The following is a 23247-nucleotide window of genomic DNA, read 5'->3' as shown; positions in this document are numbered from 1 at the left end:
CTTTTAGGGATTGTAAAACCAATCCAGTGCAGTTTGTTCTTCAGCATCCGAATGTGAAAACTTCTGAAATACGTGAATTTCTCGCCACAGATCGAGCTGAGGTTTGTCTTATATATGAACTCTCTGATGGTTTTTCAGGAGAACTCTTTGAGAAAACTTCTTGTCACATTGAAAACATTTGTAAGGTCTTTCTCCTGTGTGAGTTCTCTGGTGTGACACCAAATGGTAACGTCGACTGAAACTCTTCCCACAAACACTGCAGTGATGAGGTTTCTCTCCAGTGTGAATTCTCAGATGATCTTTTAAAGAACCTGACCGAGTAAAGCTCTTTCCACAGTGAGAGCAGTGATAAGGTTTCTCTCCAGTGTGAATTCTCTGATGAGCTTTGAAATGACATGGATCATAAAAGCTCTTTCCACATTCAGGGCAGAGGTAAGGTCTCTCTCCAGTGTGAATCCTCTCATGAGTTATCAGATGAGATGAATAATGGAAACGTTTATCACAGTGTGAACACTGATAGAGTTTCTCGGAGTGTATTTTTTGGTGTCGTTTTAGACTACCTGAATCCCTGAAGCCTTTTTCACATTCACTGCACTGATACGGTCTCTCATTGGTGTGGAGATACACGTGTGTCTTCAGAAAGGATTTCAGACTGAATCTCTCATCACAGTGAGGACACGCGTACGGTTTTTCTCCCGTGTGAGTTCTCTGATGAACAACAAGATTTTCTTTGGTGCTGAAATATTTGTCACATTCACTGCAGTGAAAAGGTTTTTCTCCAGTGTGTGTCCTCATGTGAATCTTCAGACTAGAAGCAGAGACACAAGCTCTCCCACACTGCTGACAGTGAAAGTGTTTCTTGTCTCTGTGCTCTTGTGAATGAAGTTTCTTCTCTTGTAAGGTAGGAAAGCTGATGTCACATCTGGTGCAGGTGAAGAGTTTCTGTTCTGTGTGTTTTGATGTAGAGGTCGTTTCTCCATCATGACATGAATCACCGCTCTCATCTGAAACAAACACAACAGCGTTAAGAAGAAGCTCCAGCACATCTGAAACTACATCAGTGTCGACTGACAATAAGAAACTTGACTTGATTGAAACAACCCTGATTATATGAAACAGGAACACACATGACAATGAAAAATTGTAAAAAAAGATAACAGAAGAAACAAACCTGAAGGAACAACATCTTCATCAGTCTGTTCTTCCTTCACTGTGGGTTCTGTTTTGATCTCCATCAGTGTGACCGAACACATGTTCAGTGGTCTGGTGTTCAGGATCTGCTGTTCTCCAGCGTTACAGACAGAATCCAGAGACTCTGTGGAGGTTTGATCAGTAGATTCATCCTGATTCAAGGTGTGATTACTGTCACACACAGTGTCCTGAGCGTCTGTGGGGTTTGACTCGACCTTTACCACAATCTGACAAACACACAACACATCATCAGCACTGGAGCTTTATAGAGAATATATGTGTGATATATAACTTTCATTTAGTTTGACATGAATGACAGAATAAAAACAGTGTGAGTGATTGAGGTAAATGATGTTGAATGTGTCCAAACCTCTGTGTTGAGTTCATCTCCTCTTGTCCTCAGCTTTTCCTCCAGTAACTTCACCTCTTTCTTCAGCTGACAGATTTCTGTGATGAAATCATCAATATCCAGCATGGACAGATCAGTTCCCACTGATTTACAGCACATCTGTGACGTCATCGGCAACATCTCAACACAAACACAACAAACATAATTTTTTTGACAGCGGCTGCATATACACACAACTCAACTGTTTGTAACTTTGTTTTTCTACCACAATATTAAAACTGATATTATCGTTTATCGTGGCGTCACTGAGCAGTTATATTATCAGATGATAGACAACATTTAATTTACACACATCGGTCACTGGATCACACCACGTCAGATTTAAACACGATATTCTTACATTTCTTCTCGTTTGTTGTGAAACTGTGAATGACTCAAAGCGACCAACACAAAACAGCGAGAGAACGTTGAATCCAATGTCAATAAAACACTAAAGAGAGAAAATCAAAGTGATGTAAACACGCAGCGCTTGATGTTTGTCTTTCTTTCTTTCTTTAGTGGGTTTATCGGCGGACTGAAGAGCTGCAGAGCGACTCCTGCTGGACTGGAGAGAAACACGTCAGTTCAGTGACTTCTTCTTCTTCTGGTGTTTTATGGTGGTTTGGTAAACTCACGAAGGGCGCATTACCGCTTCCTACTGATCTGGTGTGTGGAGTTTCCTTAGATTTGGAAGGAAGAAATACAAAAGAAATCTATATTCTATCTATTGTTCCTGTGTTTTTCAGGTATAATAATTTTTCAGGAAATAATATTTCATGTACTGTTGATTGCCTTGACCTGTTTCCTAACAATACTTTTAAAGAAATATTATCCACTCCCAACCATTCGAATTCTTGTATTAATTTGAGTCTCTCCCTTTAGAACACTCATTAATGATATGCCTCACTGTTTCTAACTCTCCACATTCGTCACACTTTCCTGATTCATGCTTACCTATTTAAAAAGAGTATATTTTAATGCTGTAATTCCTGGTCTTGAAATAATGACACCCTTCTTCCTATTTCCATATATTTTTCTCTCATTTCCAACATACTCCTGAATCTGGAAACCATGTCTTCCTTTAAGCCCACTTTTCCATAACTTTTGTCATTTCTTACTTACTTCTGAGGATGTCACTCTCTTGAATTCATCTTTACTTAAAGCTAACTTTGATGATTTATTGCTTTCCTTGCTATCAAGTGTACTTCTTCATTCTCCTCCACACCCACATGTTCAGGTACCCAGAGGAAATTTACCTCTCTCCTTAACTGCCTTATTCTAACCAAACTTTAAATACTAAGTCTTGCCTAGCTTCAGATTTACCACTTTAATAAACTCCTTAATAAACACTGTAGTGTCATCCTACCTGGCTCCTTTTGACATTCAAGCTTGGATTATTTAACTTTTTTCGAAAAACGTATTACTTGTGTTTTTGCCACAGAAAAATGAAAAGCCAACTATTCGCCCATTTTTCCACCTCATTCACTGCTTTTTGCATTTTATTTTCCACAAATAGAAGATTTCGCCCCCTTTTCCATAGTGCTCCATCTTCCACATATAATGATCTTCCTTTTCCAGTATCAACGTTATGATAGATGTCATAATAAGTGGAGAATGGGGAGTGGCGACATGACAAGAGTTGAGATGATAGAGCTGGATAGAGAATGACGCGGCAACTTGACACGTCTTCACTACAAAAATTCAACTGCTACTAGATTATTAATAAAAATCTTAAATCTGTAATTTTCTTTATTATTAATTTTTTATTTTATTTAGCCTTGTTGTGCAAGCACTGTTGAGCTTGTGCAGGGGCTGCAGCTGCTGCAAGAGGGGAACTGGAATCCCCTGGTTGGGCCTGGGTTCTCCTCAGGAGTTTTGGGTTCCTCACCACCGTTTGCATACTGTTTGTCTGGCCGGGGGGGGGGCTGCATTACATTCATATTTCATATAGGAATTTAGCCTGTTTAATATTTGAGCTGTTTTTCTCTCTCCCTTATCTTAAATGTGTGCTATTATTTTTTGCATATAGTCAATTATGTTGTACTGCTGCTTTGTGACAATAAAAATAGTCAGTTATTAATATTAATATTGACTTTACTTGACTCATACGTTTTTTTAGACCAGATAATATTGCTGATTTATGGAGGCAGTACTATTGTAACTTATTTAACTGTGTTCAAAATAACTCTCACGATGTGGGGAATATTGAAGTAAATGATCCAATATTGATAAAAGCATGAGGTGTATCATGTCATAAGTAAGCTGTATGATGACAAAGCTACTGGTCTAGATCATATCTCTGCTGAACATCTTAAATCAAAGGGTGGAATCTCTAATCGAATTGGTGTGTTTTGTAATATAATGCTCCACAACACATAAAACTAAATGCACATAATATATAAACTATAATAAGCTATATGTATGAGTTTAAGCATTGAGCTGCTCATACTATAAGAAAAACATGTTTTTATTACACAAAATCACATTAAAGGCCTAGAGCAAACTTGGAGTCAGGCTGTGAGAACATATGATGGTCGTGTGAGATGCATATGGCATGGAAAACCAACGGCGGATGTGTTTTTCTTACATAATTGTGTATACGTTTTTCTTTTTAGAAAATTGAGAAAGACTGCTATGATAATATTCCAAATAAGGAAGGTTAAAACATAACTGGAGCAAAAGTCAAGAGTGGACCAAGGGGCAAAAAGATGACGTCATATGAAACCTGCTTGGTGAACAATGTGAAATAAAACTTGAGATTTCAGTAGAAAGTGTGCAGTCAGATGTACAGTTGTTAGATCACTTCAGATAAACTCTGAATATCTCACTTTGCTTGTTCGAGCAAATAAAGAATGAACACTTGACATCTGGAACCCTTGTCTCTGAGATTTCTTTCTGCGTTTAAAGGTCAATTCGCTTCAACAGGATTCAAACACAACATTAAGAGTATAAATTGGAGACCATGATGAGAGGTCACTGCGCTGACGTGTCTCTCTCCAGTCCAGCAGGAGTCGCTCTGAAGCTCTTTAGTCCGCCGATAAACCCACTACATTAACATTTACATTTAGTCATTTAGCTTTTATCTATATCGCCTTACAAAGAGTCAGGGAGCAACAAGCGATATGTCATACAGTAGCAATTATACAGTAGGTGCCAATACAAAGTTACTGGTTTCAACTAAAGCTAGACCACTACCTGTTGAGAGAAAGGGTTTGTTTTTGTTTTTTGTTTTAATTATTTATCCGTCAGGTATTCACAGAAGAGATGGTTTTAAGTAGTTTTTTTAAATGTTGTGAGAGATGTGGTTGAACGGACAGAGATAGGAAGAATGTTCCACCAGGAAGGAGTTGTGAATGAGAAAGAGCGGGAGAGTGATTTACTGCCCTTATGAGAAGGCAATACAAGACGGCGCTGGTTTGCTGAACGCAGGGATCTTGATGGGGTGTAGGAGTGCAGGAGAGTGTGGAAGTAAGCCGGTGCAGATCCAGGTATAGCCCTGTAGGCAAACATTAGTGACTTGAATCTGATACGGGCTTCAACCGGTAGCCAGTGAAGAGAGATGAAAAGGGGAGTCACGTGAGCCCTTTTGGGCTGTTGGAAGACGAGGCGTGCTGCTGCGTTCTGAACCAGCTGAAGTGGTTTGATAGCCTTTGCAGGAAGATCAGCAAGGAGAGCATTGCAGTAGTCCAGCCTTGAGATTACCAGGGCCTGGACAAGGAGTTGTGCTGCATGCTCCGTGAGATATGGTCTGATCTTTCTAATGTTGAAGAAAGAAAGAAAGTCAAACATACTTATAAAACCTATAAAACGCTAGTGCAGCTGTAAGTGTTATTATTTTAGAGACATTTTACGACCCTTTAAATCATCATTGTAATTCACATTTGATTGTGACAGTTATCAGCTGTTCCTTAAATATCCGTTATTTCTAAATAGTTCAAAACCAATATGTGCATCTCCTGTACCGTCATTTTACATTTACAATAAAACGCAATATGTCACTAACACCTGCTTCTTTTCGTTTTCATTTTAAATATGGTTAAGGTAATGTGATTATTTTCATATTTAGTCAAATACAAAACACAATTTATTGTTAAGTATAAGAAGTACTTTGCACAATAGGGAAAAACAATTCAGTCAAATGTACACATGCAGTGAAAGATTCATCATATCAAAGATTTCCCATTATGAAATGCCACCAAAACTAGGCTAATAATCCTATAACCACTCAGGAGATATTAGAGGCTGCTTGCTGCCATCAAGCTGTTCTTGGCGGTGATCACGGAGAACTCACACATTAGATTTTAAACTAGGCACTAGTATCTTTATAAATCCACTGCAGATTATCGGTTTCATATTTAAAATCTTCGCTACAAAAACACAACAGTGAAAAAGTTTAGATGTAGGCCAATACAGTTTAAGATGTTGTTGAACAGGCAGCATCCGTGTCCAATTGAAAAGACTTTCGGTACGATGTCTGCTTTTCAACTGCAAGACATCTGGCAGATGCTGTTTGCTCATCTTCCCTACATCTCTGATAAGTCAGATGTCATATAGACCTCTAGAAAATGTCTGAAAGATGTGTAGGATTCAGATTGGATGTACAACAGCTCTTTATAAGATGTTTATGTTTCCATCCATCCATTTTCTACCGCTTATCCGAACTACCTCGGGTCACGGGGAGCCTGCGCCTATCTCAGGAGTCGATGTTTATGTTTATTTTATGTAATTTAAAAAAGTACCCTTGTTTTAATATAAAAACTCAAATTAATCATGGTTTAAATAATTACTAAACATTAATTAATAATGTTTAATTATTTCCCTCAGGGACCAATGACTTCATTACAATATAAAGAACATAAAGCAGATATTTATCGACGGAATAGCAAACAATAAACTTCAGGCTTACATTACAGTTTTAACAGACTTTCTATTTTTTACAATCATAATCAAAAACCTATTGGTTAACAAACATTACGCTCTATATATGTTTTAAACTGTTCAGAAATCATTCAAATACCGATTTATCACATCTACAAGTTTCTGAATGAAGAGAAACAAGAGAAATCGCTAAATCCATTAGGTAAAAAAAATTAAATCACACAAGTGTGTGCTGCAAAAACACTGCACACTAGATTGATAAACCCTGATAGCACACTACATCTGACAGACGTCTATTTGACGTCTCCGAGATGTCTGCTGTCAGATGTCATATAGCCGTCTAGAAGACTGAATGGATGTAAACTGCTCTATGATGTTAAGCAGATGTTTTTTTAAGATCTCCAGATCTTTCGCAGACATCTTACAGAGGTACAAGTGCTAGCTGGGAAGCTGTTGTTTACCCAAATAGCACAGGTATGTCTGAAAGATTGTCTGCTAAAGATCAGGAGATCTGGAAAACTTCTGCATAAGGTCTAAGAAAGAGCAGTTTTACATCTAAAGCTTAAACATCTTACAGACGTCTTCTAGACATATATATGACGTGACAGCAAACGTCTCCGAGACGTACTGCAGATGAGCAAACAATAAATAAAATGTGTCTTGCAGATGTAAATGCAGACAGTAAAAAGACGTCTCCCAGATGTATGTGTGCTATCAGGATAACAAATATTACTCTTTTTTTGTTTATTTTAAGAATAGTTCATCAATACAAACGGTTCCAAAACCAATATGATTATTAACGAGCAAAGTGAACTCCTCTAGAGAACATACAAGAGAAAAGAAAGAAAAAAGAGGAACAGATCAAGCAGTGGTGGGTTTCTCTTCAATATGAACTTTCTGATGGATTCTCAGGAGAACTCTTTGAGTAAACGTCTTGTCACACTGAGAACATTTGTAAGGTCTTTCACCTGTGTGAGTTCTCTGGTGTGACACTAAATGGTGACGTCGACTGAAACTCTTCCCACAAACACTGCAGTGATGAGGTTTCTCTCCAGTGTGAACTCTCAGATGATCTTTTAAAGAACCTGAATTAGTAAATCTCTTTCCACAGTCAGGGCAGAGGTAAGGTTTCTCTCCAGTGTGAGTTCTCTCATGAGTAATCAGATGACATGAATAACGGAAGGGTTTATCACAGTAGGAACACTGATAGAGTTTCTCAAAGTGTGTTTTTTGATGCGCCCTCAAGCAACCTGAATCCCTGAAGCCTTTTCCACATTCACTGCACTGATAAGGTCTCTCATCGGTGTGGAGATACACGTGTTTCTTCAGATAGGATTTTAGACTGAATCTCTCATCACAGTGAGGACACGCGTACGGTTTTTCTCCCGTGTGAGTTCTCTGATGACCAACAAGAGATTCTTTGACTTTAAAATACTTGCCACATTCACTGCACTGGAAAGGCTTTTCATCACTGTGTGTCCTCATGTGACGGTTCAGAGGAACAGAAGAGGCAAAAATCTTCTCACACACCTCACACTGAAGCTTCCCTCTGTGCTCTTGTGAATGAAGTTTCTTCTCTTGTAAGGTAGGAAAGCTGATGTCACATCTGGTGCAGGTGAAGAGTTTCTGTTCTGTGTGTTTTCTCTCATGTGTCTCTAAACGTCTCTGTGAACTGAATGTCTTTCCACAGGTGATGCAGGAAAGAGTTTGTGCTGTCAGTCGCTGTTTTGATGTAGAGGCCGTTTCTCCATCACCACATGAATCACCGCTCTCATCTGAAACAAACACAACAGCGTTAAGAAGAAGCTCCAGCACATCTGAAACTACATCAGTGTTGATTGACAATCAGAAACTTGACTTGATTGACATAAAAACTGAAACAGGAACTCACTCAAGACAACAGAAGATTTTTCTTCTTCAATTAATCTTTTTAAAGAAGGCGGTCAATTCAAATGTCACAAATCGATTTATTCTTTTATTTTTTCGCAAGCTCAAACATAGTGTTTGAAATCATTAACATGAATGTGAGGCAACACATTCAATTAAACATACAGCGGCCGATTCGTGAATAAAATAATACAAAATGGCGTTTCCAAACACCTGTCACTCTTATGTCGACTTGGATATATAAACATGAAGTTTGTCAGTAAATTAGCGCATGATGACATAGATAGAGGCTACGCACTGTGTTGCGGCCAATATCACTGCTCTTTCACAAGTGTGTGGTGATTTTGTCAGACGATGAGAGAAACAGAAAATATGTTAATGAGAACAGCTTTTTTGGGCAACAAGCAGAATTAAAATACAGAATGTTCAGAGAGTTGTGGCTAAACGAGTACGAAATTGAAACTCAAAAACTATAAACTACGATGACGTCACAAGCACTTCCTATAACAACTGATACACATGTAGGACGGTATTCTGCTCTCAGGTTGTCTTTTGACAGATTTGGAATTTTGCGTGTATTACTACTACCCCATATAGGAATTTATAGCCTGAATAGTACCTGTATTTCTCTCCTTTTATATTCTGTCTCTCTGTGTGTCAGTGCATGTATCATATTTAATGTGTTGTTTATAGTTCACATTTTTTCATGTACAGCTGCTTTGTAACAATGAAAATTGTACAAAGCGCTTTGTAAATAAAAGGTAAGTTGAGAATATGTTATTTTGTGTGTGACATCACCAAGCAGCACAGTTCCATAAATTCCGAGCGGAAACACTGCAAGTTTTTTATTATCTATAAAATTTGAATCTGTATGCATACAATGAACTGAATTGAAAAAGGAATCGGAACATCTGAATTGATACCCAGCCCCAGAAGAAACATACCTGAAGGAACAAAATCATCATCATCATCATGATTCTCATCTTCATCAGTCTGTTCTTCCTTTACTGTGAGTTCAGTTTTGATCTCCATCAGTTTCCTGCAGTCCATCAGTGTGACAGAACACATGTTCAGTGGTCTGGTGTTCAGGATCTGCTGTTCTCCAGCGTTACAGACAGAATCCAGAGACTCTGTGGAGGTTTGATCAGTAGATTCATCCTGATTCAAGGTGTGATTACTGTCACACACAGTGTCCTGAGCGTCTGTGGGGTTTGTGTCAGTATAACAGAGTAAAGTGAGGCTGAGCTCTGAGTCCTGCGTGTGTCTGGACTTCTGTTCAGAGAGGAAATATATTGAGATAAAGATATAAACTATGACAATGAGATTAAAAACATTATTAAAATACAAACATTTAAAAACAGTGTGAGTGATTGAGGTAAATGATGTTGAATGTGTCCAAACCTCTGTGTTGAGTTCATCTCCTCTTGTCCTCAGCTTTTCCTCCAGTAACTTCACCTCTTTCTTCAGCTGACAGATTTCTGTGATGAAATCATCAATATCCAGCATGGACAGATCAGTTCCCACTGATTTACAGCACATCTGTGACGTCATCATTAACATCTCAACACAAACACACACACACAGACACACAACACTGTGTTTAAAACACTAAAGAGAGAAAATCAAAGTGATGTAAATACGCAGCGCTTGATGTTTGTCTTTCTTTCTTTCTTTAGTGGGTTTATCGGCGGACTGAAGAGCTGCAGAGCGACTCCTGCTGGACTGGAGACACATCACACTCAACACTAACTATAAATATTAAATTTAACAAATGTCATCAGACATTGTATAAACACGTATCATCCGAACAAGGAACACCTATCAAGTATATACAAGAGAAGAGAGAGTGAAGCTGGCTGAGAAGAATACAGTACAGATTCCAGTTCAATGAAGTTTAATTTAAATGATGTTAAATACAGTAAATGCTCATTATTTGTGTGATATAAAAAAGTACCAAACACCGCAACTAGTTTAAACACATTAAGCATTTACATTTAGTAATTTACCAGACACTTATATCCAAAGCGACGTACAAGTTGGGTAAACAATGGAAGCAATTGGGTCAAACATTAGGACAACAAAATGTATGAGCAATAAAAACATGTCTACTACAGTGTACAGAGCCAAGTTTAGTTTATCTAAGCATGCTTTTTTTCCCTTTTTATTGGATATTGTAGAAAAGATATAGAAATCAGAAATGATCGGTCAGGTGCTGATGGAAGAGATGTGTTTTCACAAAGATTGACGTTTGTGTATGCACTAGCAGACCTCCGTTACACCTCGATTGAGCCACATGTTTTTAACTGAAGAAGTGAAGTTTACGCCATTGTTATCGTTTATTGCTCAAAGCCAAAGTTTATGAAACTGAGAGCAGGACTGACCAATCACAACAGCCTGAGAAGCGGAAGCTCGCTGATATGGTATGGGCGGGACATCTTCTCACACACCAATCACAACAGACCTGGTCAGCTTTACCTATCAGAGCGTTTGGAAAGGAGGGACATTATATAGACCGGAAGAAATCCAGTCGTTTTGTGAGAAGAGGGACAGCGGTGAACAATAGACTTGAAATATGTGACATATAAAGCGATTTTCAGTAGAAAGTAGAAACATGAACATCTATTGTTTAACACCCAAAAAACATCATCAAAGCCTTTAAAACAGCAAAAGACTGGCTCTTTTAAAACAACATAAGGACATTAAGCATGATGAAGGTACAAATAAGCAAAGAGTTTAGTGCTGAACAATGTACACAGAGAGAGAAATAATGAAAAAAACTGCAGAATATCTACAAGTAACAGTCCAAAGAGACGTGAGCATCAGGACACACAAGCAAAGGCTGAGAGACTATATACCAAACTATAGATCATCATAATAACACACATCTCTCTCAGATCCACACATGTGATCCTAAAAGAAAATACATTTACAAAGCAAAATACAATTTCAGTGTCTTAATGTACTTGTGAATAAAACACAAAGAATCGTTCCTTATTTTTTTCTGCGCTTCTCCAAGGTCAGTTTCCAAATAAACACAAGATGTTTTAATAAAGCGCACATACTGTAAGTGTGAAGAGAGGCTAACAGAGTAACACAGAGTCGTAAACTCTAAAGCCAGCGTATAGCGCTTCAGTGAATGTTGTGTTGAATGTGTGTAAGTGTGTGAGTGTGTGTGTGTCAGAGACGCTGTAGAAGGACACAGTGCCGGCCGGACCGTCCACATACACCCCGACTCGATTAGAGAGAGGTGAAGGAACACACACGTCTGTTATTTTATTATTGTGAGAGGCAGTGAATCCTCCATCAGAGCAGTACAGACTCCAGGAGTTCACGTTGATCCCACATTCACATTCACCGCTTCTCTCCTTCCTTCCGATGCTTTTATACGTCACAAATATGTCAGCTTTCCAGGTGAATTCAGCCTCCCAGTAACAGCGTCCGCTCAGACTCTCTCCACACAACACTTGCTTGAAGCCCTTAAATCTGTCTGGATGATAAGGATACGGCTGCTTCTCGATCACATACGTCACCTTTCTGTTCTCTTCAGACAGCATGAGATGAGGGTTTGCTGTGTTTGGATCCAGCGTGAGATCACGCGCATCTGAACACCAGAAGACACATTTATAACACAACAAGCGCTAACTCAATCAATCCGTGTGTGTGTGTGTGTGCAGACCTACATTTTTGAAGTCCTGCCTTCATCATGAACTCACTCCCGTCTTTCACACTGAAAGAATCACAAACACAAAATGAGCCTCTAGTCAGGTAAGAAAAACTCAAGTAAAGTGACTTCATTCGGAGAGGCAAATGCTGTCATCATTTATTCTCTCTCAAGGTCGTAGACCTGCATGTGATCTTTCTTCAGTGGAATAGAACAGAAGATATTTTGAGAACTATCTCATTGGTTGTGTATTCATACAACGGAAGTCAATGGACAACAGAAACACACCAACCACACACACAGACACACACTCAGGTCAGTTTGTGTCAGTATTAGTGTTGTGTGTCATACTTGAGTTTGTTGAGTGTGTAGTTTGGATCATCTTGATAAGCGAGCAGCTGAAGTGTTGAGTGTTGTGGGTGATTGTAGCTCAGGTCGAGTTCTCTCAGGTGTGACGGGTTTGAACTCAGAGCTGAAGCCAAATAACAACATCCTTCATCTGTCACCATACAACCTGATAACCTACAAGAAAAAGAAACATTAATGCTTACATCATAGGTCCTTTCCTGTTGAAGTGCTTAAGTCTTTAGTGCTTTACACTCACACACCTCAGTATCTGTAGATGACAGTTTGTGTTCTTGAGAGCATCAGAGATCAGCTTCACTCCTGAATCCTGAAGATCATTGTTACTCACATCAAGATCTCTCAGAGGACACTCAGAGGACTGAAGAGCTGAAGACAAACTCTCACAACACTCAGCTGTCAGACTACACATGGACAATCTAAACAGAACAATAAAGAGAAAGTTATTAATACCATCACACATTTATTCAGGAGACCTTAAACTCTGTGCCAGTCTGACATGTTCTCCTAAAAAAGCAAGAATGGGAATTTGAAGAAGGTTAATAAAACAACAAGTAGGAAAATGAGAACGATCAGTATTTTTTCCAATTCCATGTGCTGCTAGAAGAGACATCAGCAGATGCATCAGGTCCTAAACCCAGTGAACACAGTACGCTCTGATGACATTACCAGTTAGCCATCATTCAGTCACTGTAACATTCATTAAAACAACGTTGTGACAACGTCTTCATATCATTATGTTTTTAGAGTCTTGGCTAAAGTTTCTGAAATGTTGTGACCACGTTTTCAGATAGCGTCATTAGTTAATCCAATGTGAATATGTGTAGCAACTTCCCAGCTAACACAGTTACGTTGTGGCAAAATTACCTGGACCGGACCATAATCATCACCACAATGAGCCAAATAACTTTGGGATTCCTGTATTCGTCATGATGACGTAACATTGGATGTTGCTGGGACGTGGTGATTACCTCCTGAAGACATAAATGGACCGTTGGTCTCCAAAGAATCTTGACACTGGTGATGGAACTTCATGTTCACAACATGCCAATTCAGCTGTTTGTATGTTATCACCGCATTCCCACAATGTTCTACTCTAATATCGCCACAACAAATGTAGGAATAAAAAATTCAAGAGGCTGAACTGAATATGGTCCAAATTTGTTGTCACAGCGAAATTGTGTTTACTGGGATGTCAAGCTTTACAGTGATTAGATTAGCTTGCTATGTCTTTGAACGGTTTGTGCATTACAGTTTCCAACTTTGTTGTTGAGAGTTACTTTGAGTCTTGATGAAACGATAGAAGAAGAATTAAAACCTCGAGTTAAAGCCAATAAAAAACATTTAAATCTGAAAAGTCAAACCTCAGTATCTGTAGATGACAGTTTGTGTTCTTGAGAGCATCAGAGATCAGCTTCACTCCTGAATCCTGAAGATCATTGTTACTCACATCAAGATCTCTCAGAGGACACTTAGAGGACTGAAGAGCTGAAGACAAACTCTCACAACAGTCAGCTGTCAGACTACAGCCTGCTAACCTACAGACAATAATAATCACAAGTCATTAACACTCCAGCACGGTAGCTGAAATCGCATTTTGAAACAATACAAGAACTGCAGTGGTTCACGTTTATAACAGCTTAGGGGCGTTATTAAACACAATACGAAGATTTTTAATAATTTCATAATATAAAAAAATAAGTCGTTTGAAAAAAACATTTGTCAGTAGTACTGAAATCTTTCGTCACTCTGTGAGATGAAGGTTTTTGTAAAAAAAAAAAACATCAACCAACAATATATAGTATACGTGTTTATGCTGGCTATATATTCTACATCTTAATAAGAACGGTGGAAAATGTAGGAAATTGATTTTTCATAATATTGTAAAACAGACAAATAAGTAGAATGTACTTGATCACTTAGCTCTTTTATTAAACACCATTATTACATAGCTGAAGGCTTAACGCTGTCATTGTGCATACTTTTAAGTGTGTGTCAAACAATATAGGTAAAGAAGTGGATACATAGCACTTTACACGATTATATAAAACCTGCTATGTTGAATAATTGATTAGCAAAGAACCAAGTGTGCCAATGTATCCATTGTAATTAATGTTGTATCTTTCCTCAGTAATTAGTTCATCTAAAAGTCAAACCTCAGTATCTGTAGATGACAGTTTGTTTTCTTGAGAGCATCATAGATCAGCTTCACTCCTGAATCCTGAAGATCATTGTTACTCACATCAAGCTCTCTCAGAGGACACTCAGAGGACTGAAGAGCTGAAGAGATGATTTTACAGGACTCAACATTGAGATTACAGCCTGAAAGCCTAGAGGAGAGATACAGAACAAACTCCTGTCAGGGCTCTATCAGCAGTATTCTGAACCGTCTGAAGGCAATCTATGGAAGATTGATTAATCCCCAAACAGAGTTGCAATAATCGAGCCTTGTGGTGATAAAACCATGTATTACTCTTTCAAGTTTGTAAATGAAAGAAAGGACTTCTTTATTTCAAGGGTTTGCATCTGGTGAAAGCTTGATTTAAAAACTTGGTTAACCTGCCTATCAAGCTTTAAGGCACTATCCAACACCATGTCCAGATTTTCCACATGTGGCTTGACATAAAGTGCTGGAAAACCAAGATTTACATTTGAAGTACTGTGTATGTCAGAGGGGGTGAACACAATAACCTCAGTTTTACTCTCATTAATCCTTAGAAAATTCTGAGATATCCATCCATAACATCCGAGAGGCATGTGGCCACCTGTTCTAGACCATTCTTAGGTTCAAGTGTAAAATGTATTTTTGTGTGTCAAGTGCAGAACAATGATGACTAAAGCCATACTTTTCAAGGATACACCCCAAAGGGAGCATGTATAAAGAAAACAACATGGGGACTAGAGTGGAACCTTGTGGAATCCCACAGTTCAAAGGTACAGCAGAGGATCGAAATTTACCAATTTTAACAGAAAATCTCCTATTTGCAAAGTAGGACTGAAACTAACGTAGGGCTGAACCTCTGTGGCCTACTATCTGCATTTAAAGGGACAGAAGAACATTATCCTCTACAGTGTCAAATGCTGCCCTTATGTCTAAGAGTACCAATACTACCGAATCTCGAGTCTTAAAGATGTCATAAAGCACTTTTAAAAGAGCCGTTTCAGTGGATTGAAATTTTCTGAAGCCTGATTGGAATATATAAAAATTCTTGTAATCGGCAAAGAAACTTTGGCGCTGATACAAAACGACTTTACCTTAAATCTTTGTAAAGAATGGAAGATTAGAAATGGGTCTGAAATGTGACAGATCAGATGAATCTTAGTGAGGACTCTTAAGTCTGGGTTGAACAGAAGCATGTTTCTAAAAAATATCCTTGTGTGAATATATAACTTGACCGATTGCATGCCCACAACCCTCTTGCCAATTAAATCATGACTGTACTGTAATACTCACAGAGCTCTTGTGCAGTTGTTGACAGCTGGTACGAGTCTTCTTCTGCCCTCCTGTGTTGTGTTGTATTTCTTCGGATCAAACTCATCCATCACCTCCTCTGACATCTGAAGCATGTAGGCTATTGCTGAACAGTGAGCAGCAGAGAGTTTCTTCTCTGAGTGTTTGTCTGATCTCACAAACTCCTCAATCTCTCTGTACAGAGTCTGATCATTCACTTCAGACAGACACAAGAACAGATTGATGGACCTTTCAGATGATAGATTTTCCAGCTTAATTTTCTCTTTGATGTGCTGTGTGGTGTTCTTGATGGTTTGTGATGTGTCCACAGTGTGTGTCAGTAGATCCTGTAAGAGTCTCTGATTGGACTCCAGTGAGATGCCCAGAAGAAATCTCAAGAGAAGATCCAGATGACCAGATTTACTCTCGAGTGCTTCATCTATAGCACCTCTTATTAGTGACTCACAGGGTGAGATTTCCTCCAGACTGCCCCCCTCACAGTCATCATTCTTTTTATACCAAAACAACTGCTCATCATTGACTGCATGCGAGTAAAATAAGAAGAACGCAGCGAGGAACTCTTGAACGGTGAGATGTATGAAGCTGTAGATCTTCCTCTGATGAATGACAGATTCCTCCTTAAAGATCTCAGTACAGATGCCAGAATACAGCGAGGCGTCAGTGATGTCTATCCCACACTCTCTCAGATCCTCCTCATAGAACATCACATTGCCCTTCATCAGCTGTTTGAAAGCCACTTCAGCCAGTTTCACAATCACTTCTCTGTTGATCTCTGGATCTCTCTCTGGATCATACTTCTCATTCTTCATCTTCATCTGAATCAGCAGGAAGTGGATGTACATTTCACTCAGAGTTTTGGGGATTTCTTCACTGTGATCTTGTGTCAGGATATTCTGAAGCACAGTGGACGATATCCAACAGAAGACTGGTATGTGACACATGATGTGGAGGCTTCTCGCTCTTCTAATGTGTGACATGATTCTGCTGGCTTGATGCTCGTCGCTGATTCTCTTCCTGAAATATTCCTCCTTCTGAGCGTCGTTGAATCCCTGGATTTCTGTTACACGCGTGATGTATTTGGAGGGGATCTGATTGGCTGCTGCTGGTCTGGAGGTGATCCAGATGAGAGCAGAGGGAAGCAGATCTCCTTTCATGAGGTTTGACATCAACACAGCCACTGATGAAGTGTCAGTCACATCAGAAACTTTCTCACTGTCTGAAAACATCAGAGTCATTCTGCTTTCATCCAGACCATCAAAGATGAACACAACTTTACACTCCTCATAAATCTTTGAGTCCACATCTTGAAGTTCAGGATGAAAGTCCAGCAGAAGTTTGTGAAGACTGTAGCGATGCTCTCGAATCAAGTTCAGCTCTCGAAACGGAAGCAGGAACATGAAATCTACGTCCTGATTGGCTGTTCCCTCGGCCCAATCCAGAATGAACTTGTGCACAGAGACTGTTTTTCCAATTCCAGCGATGCCTTTAGTAAGAACACTCTTGATTTTGTCTCTTTGATGTGATTGAGGTTTAAAGATGTCATTGCAGTAGATTGGAGTGTCTTGTAAGTCTTGTGTTCTTCTGGGCTTTTTCTCCATGTGTAAAACCTCATGTTCTTCATTCACTCCTTCACTCTCTCCCTCTATGATGTACAGCTGTGTGTAAATTCTCTTCAGGAGCGTTTGATTCTCTTGTGCTTTGATTCCCTCAAATAAACTCTCATACTTGTTCTTCATGATGCTTTTGTGTTTGTCTTTGACTCTCTGAAGAACATCATCAACTGATTCATCATGACAATCCTGAGGCACGCATACATTCTGATCATCTTCAGCCTCACTACAGACACAAGGAGAAAAGACAAGACAATGTATGTCTTAAACATTGTTCAATATACACATAGATCAAGAGCGGCACTGTTGTTGTCTACCTTATTACACTGTCACTTTTCAATGGTATTGTGTAGGGAGGCTCAGAGATGACGTATTTTTTGGAAGCGAGTTAGCATTTTAGGATTAGCATTTCCAGTTCCATCGCTCCAATGTCTATGGATTTTTTTATACGTTTTTTGGTAAATTGCCCGAACTAAGGTCTGTGGTAAACAAAACCACCTAAATATTTCCACGTTTTATTCTATGACATGAAACACACTAATTATAACCCGCTTGTGATTTTTTAAAGCCTTGTTTTGCCTTAAAAACGGCCGGGCCATTACACGTCATATCGTATATAAAGCTCACAAATAATGCAACGTGGGCATCAATCTCTTCAAATGTGGATGCGGATTCAATCACAGAGTAATTACTTACCAGGGAACACATTTTTAATAAAGTCTGAAAGAGTTGTCAGAGGCTTGGTGGTGGTTATGTAACGTTGATATCGAGCGACCTTAAATTTAGTCTGTTGATAGCATCGTGTTAGCTTTTTACTTCTGCCAATTGTATTTCGTCTTCAAAAGTAACAAATGTTGTGTTCATTTGTAAAGATTATCTTGATAGAGTAAACATCGTTGTTAATCACAGAGATTATTTTGTAGCTCACAGTGGTAAGAGCGCAAGGTTGTGGGTTCGAACCCATGTAAAATGTATAGGATAAAGCAATGTAAGTCGCATTGGGTAAAAGCGTCTGCCAAATGCCTAAATGTAAATGTATTTTTGCGATCTTCCTAAAGTCTATGGGGAAAATGCATATAGGCTTTCAGTCAAGAGAACCAAAGTGGCTCTAACTTCTGAGTAAGTTTACAAAAAAACATTATCTCTGAGGTACTGGATTATATCTCACCAGGGGTTAAAGGTCACGGCTCTTTCACTGAATTTAAGGGGGAGATCCATGGACTGGTGACTCTTCACAGAAACACAGCTGGGCTCTTGAGATGCTCTCGGAGTCTCACATTCTCCCAGACTTAAAACATATAAATAAATAAAAATGCAGTCATTATTTACATCATATTATAAACCATGTGCATATGCCTTTATTAGAATCAAATGTGTGGAAATAAGCGCTTTGGACAGTCTTCACTATAGTGTGTTGCACAGGTTTGTTTTTTTTACGGCTGTCACGATGTCAGATTTTCACTTCACAGATGTCCCACTCTGTTTTTCTGGTTTTCTGATATTCTGTTTGTAACTATTATGTCAAGTAAAAATGTTAAAAAGGTGCCACTTATTTACAATATTATCATGTGTAGAATCTTATTTCGTTATAATGTGATAAAAGACATGAAATGTGTTCTTCACCTGGGGTTAAAGTTCAGCGCAGGTTGACAGAGTCTGGGGGGTTCGTCCATGGATTCATCACTGCTCACAGACACACGACTGAACGCCTCCTCTCTCTCCTCACTAGAACTCATTTTACAGGCCGCGTTCTCATCAATGATCTCAGATCTGTTTTTGTCAAACACAGAATTGAAATGACGCAGGAAACACCGGCCACAGCTCCTGTGTGAATAGAAAATAAAGCTTGTGGTTTGGTTTCCATCATTACAGCTCATCGAGCACTCTCATTGGGTTTGACACAATAACAGGTTTTCCTCTGATCATAAATTGATCATATAATAACAACATGATGTCACATTCTGTCACTTTTTGTGTGGCACAGGGGGGCCAGCACAAATCTTAGGGTGGCACATTTCAAAAATATTATTATGCCTGAATCTAATGGTAAAGAGATTAGAACTTGCCATTTATACTACTGGGAACATGTAAAGTTTTTAGTATTATGATTTACTACAGCCAAATAGAAAAACGTGACTCCAATTCAACTCAGCAAAGTTAAAATCAGATGCTTAAACATCTACCCTAATCTCAGTTAGTCAACCTGTATTTGTGTTTGATACAATAAGTTTTATCACACAATAGACCACCTTTTACTTACTAGTTTGTGAGTTTCATCTTTTTACTCCTCCTCTCTCTCTTGTGAAAAGCTGAACAGGACCGAAGACAATGGATTTGTTGACAAAGACTTCAAATGCAATAATTGAAAGATCAGATGATGGATTAATATTAATCTACAAGACATGTGTAGTGATCGATCAACGTCTGAGCAGCATAAAAAACAACATTTAGATCTGAAATAACTTTGCCACTACAGTTAGCCTAATCTCAGTTAACGTTAGCCAAATAATAATGGAATATCTGAGCTTCTTTTAGTTACAGTGAAGTATTAAAGATGATTATCTAATAAAATACGTTTGTATAATTTATGATAAACTGAGTTTTACTCACTAGTTTGCAGGGCGGCGCCAGAGAATTTTAAATACAGGTGTTGAGGCATTACAAATAAGATAATATTTGCAAAACTGGTCTTGGGCTTATGTTTTTATATAATATTTATATAATATTGAGATAACAAAATGACATTTTTCGCATAGACATTAATTTAACATTTGAGAAATACATTCTCATAACTTAATAATAGTTACCGTTAACAATTTTGAGTCAAAAATTAAAACTAAAACTAATTTGATGAAATAAAGAAGAACTCAAGTAATCATATAAATCAATCATCCAACCGTTTTGCATGTAGACATAAAATCACCTTTAGTATCGCTTAACACCACGTTGAGCAATAATGTGTTCAGCATCCAATGCGTTCACACTTCACACAGTTTCGTTTCGCTCATCGGAGACATGAGAAGATCTCTCACATGAGACAGACTTCACAGGAAGTGTCATATAGTCAAAAGTTTGTACAGGTCCATAACGTGCTCAGCATACTACATTCGAAACCGAAAAACGACCTTCTGTGACCTGATTTAGAACAAAATCTGCTCCAAACACCAGAAACACTGACATGAGAGCAGCATGAATGCTTCTGAATGTCGCTTTACAGAGATGCTACAGATCTACACACACACCTCTACGATCATTCTCGCACGTGCGCAGATGCTATTTGCATACGTCATGTAAACCACACCTCCAGAAACGAAGGGGTGCTAGATTGTTCGAAAACACTTTACCGTCTCTCAACGTGTTCGAGCTTCGTTTTTCCCCAAAACGCAGAACGAAAATAAATATCACTACTATTATTCTAATATAAATATTAAAAAAATCTTATTCTGGTTAGGGGGCACTGATTTGGACGTCATGGTACGAGGAGAAAAGACGTGGAAATCACGGATAGATGACGTCAAAGACGTCCGTTCAACTTTCATTTTGGAACTATTTTTCAACCGTGACGGGACGTCCACATGTTTGCTGGGAAACCATAGCTACAAACGTGGCAGAATTCTGCACCCGACAGATGATAAAACCGCGATATGTAAGCTGTGCTGTGGAGTTTATTTCTCAAAATTAACTCTGATTTTAGACGCAGTTAAAAAACAGCATACACAATCGCAGTCAAAGAAAAGTCTCAAAACTTATTTATTCAATAAATATTTTAAAACATTGAACAGATGATGAATGCCCAACGTACCGTAAGAGACTGTATTCGTCTGAGGTGTAAGTTACTCAAATTAAATGACTGGCACGCAAGCAGCACTGCACTGACACGAGCTTTCAGTTGAATCAAGGAATCATTCATCCAAACGGAATCTTTTCAGTAAACCGGTTGATCAAGTTCACTAAATCTGAGTAAATCATATCCCTGAGCACACTACACCTGGCAGACGTGTATGTGATGTCTGCATTTACATCTGAAAGACATTGTTTGCTCATCTGCAATACGTCTCGGAGACGTCCGATGTCATTTCGACCTTTAGAAGACGTCTATAAGGTGTTTATGATTTAGATTGGATGTAAAACTCTCATTTCTAAGATGTTTGGAGATTTAATCCAGATAAAAAACTGCCCCGTCACATAACTTATATCACAACAACAACATATCTTGGTTCTAACAAACAGAAAACTAATGTTACTCACATATGGGATCCAAATCAAAGCATCCTTCTCGGGGGTGATTTTTAGGTTTTCTTCCTCTCCAACGTCTCTTTTCTGAAAGTATCTCTGTAGATATTATGGTGTTTTTTTCTATCATAGTATTGAGTTTCTTATTTAAAATGATAAATTTAGTCACTTATAGGTTTCATGTATTCTTCTGAAATAATATGGGCTATGGGCCTCACGTATGAGCGTGAGCTCTTGAACACCTGCACACACATCAAATATGTTATAACACTAAGAATTACACAGCACACACTTTTGTAGAATTTTTTTATTTAGCCAAGGACACTGGGTAGCTCATTGTTATGATAAACAATGAGCTCATGTTTAAGTTCGTAGTTAAAGGCAAGATGGGTGGTCCTGTCCAGAATTTTTTTTGTCATGTTGGTTGGAAATCTCTTAACATCCTATAGGAATCAAGTCCAAGTATAGTGGTCAAATAATATTTGTATAATTATATATCGCTTGTGAAAGGTGTAGGACCCAAAAACCTTTGCCCAATCAAAACATTCTGGCCGAACGCTGTGACTGGTGATCTGCGCATTTTCAGCCAACGTATTTTGCATACCACTGTGCACCCTGTTCACGCAGACATCATATGTCATTCTCGCACGCTCATGTCAGCCGTGTCAATGTAGGGAGAATGGCGAACAAACCGCAACAATCAAACTTTCCTGCGGAACCGATAACTAGTAAATCAACCAAACGAAAGTCAGTTTTTGAAAAAGCAGTGAGGAAAAAATCATGAAAGAGGAAAACCTGTAACTAACATCGGTTCAGCTTTTACTCGATGGAAACAGCTCCGGCAGGCAAAGGGTCTGAAAGACGATACCATGGTTGCTCTCTTTATTTGGACAGGTTTGTACATGCTTCCAGAAGACTTTAATGTATTTAGTTTGTAATTTGTTATTTGAAGTTACAAAAACATTCATGTCTTCGGACGAGGCGTGTCTTGGTCGGGTGGGGTTATAAATTCAGTGCTAGCATGCTAAAGTTAGCACCTTTCCAAATCAACCACACCATACAGCGGCGCGGCCACGAGAGTGAGCTCGAGTATCACATTAATGAATCCACAAAACCCAATATTTATCACCAATACTGACCAGTTTATAAGAGCGAATTTGGTTAAGATATGCAAAGCTTTATAAACACATAACAAACACAACCATCCGACAAACGAGCGCGTGTCACCGAAGCTTCTGATTGGCTGTTAGAGAAGCACTGCGAGTGACATCATCAAACTGTCAACTAAAAATTGACTGTATTAACGTATTTAATGCATAAGCTGAAGGTATGCATTTTTCATTAATTAATTTGTAAAAGCACAGTGAAGTAATTTGATTAAAGCATTTTCATATCGCAGACTGATTACGTAAATAAATATTAGACCATTGTATAAAAAGTCTTCAAATTTATTTATTTATTTATTGGATATTATTCATTAGAATGATCTTGCTTGTTCTATAAGCACCATGCGCTGTGCTGTGTTTTACCATTTCTGTTTTGCCTGTTTGCCCCTATAAAGCTG

General features: G+C 38.5%; 1 protein-coding gene across 4 annotated transcripts; it reads right to left on the bottom strand.

The window, feature by feature from the left end:
- Positions 1 to 10227: 10227 nt before the first annotated feature.
- LOC130436845 (NACHT, LRR and PYD domains-containing protein 3-like) lies at positions 10228 to 23060 on the bottom strand. Of its 4 annotated transcripts, none has more exons than XM_056767831.1 (11): positions 21253 to 23060; positions 19711 to 19797; positions 19074 to 19274; positions 18619 to 18738; positions 15823 to 17676; positions 14525 to 14698; positions 13733 to 13906; positions 12614 to 12787; positions 12357 to 12527; positions 12025 to 12071; positions 10228 to 11945 (listed from the first exon to the last, which is right to left on the bottom strand). In XM_056767831.1, the coding sequence occupies exons 3-11, from the start codon at positions 19184 to 19186 to the stop codon at positions 11425 to 11427; spliced, it is 3348 nt and encodes a 1115-aa protein (XP_056623809.1). In that variant the 5' UTR covers positions 19187 to 19274; positions 19711 to 19797; positions 21253 to 23060; the 3' UTR covers positions 10228 to 11424. The 4 variants fall into 4 exon arrangements, with proteins under 4 accessions (XP_056623809.1, XP_056623833.1, XP_056623815.1 ...); XM_056767855.1 differs by having other exon boundaries at positions 19711 to 19759; XM_056767837.1 differs by lacking the exon at positions 21253 to 23060 and adding an exon at positions 20374 to 20708.
- Positions 23061 to 23247: the final 187 nt, after the last annotated feature.

Source organism: Triplophysa dalaica, chromosome 2, assembly GCF_015846415.1.
Source record: "Triplophysa dalaica isolate WHDGS20190420 chromosome 2, ASM1584641v1, whole genome shotgun sequence".
NCBI lineage: Eukaryota > Metazoa > Chordata > Actinopteri > Cypriniformes > Nemacheilidae > Triplophysa > Triplophysa dalaica.
Note: the sequence above shows the minus strand (reverse complement) of the source record. Positions and strands in the feature narration are given on the sequence as shown.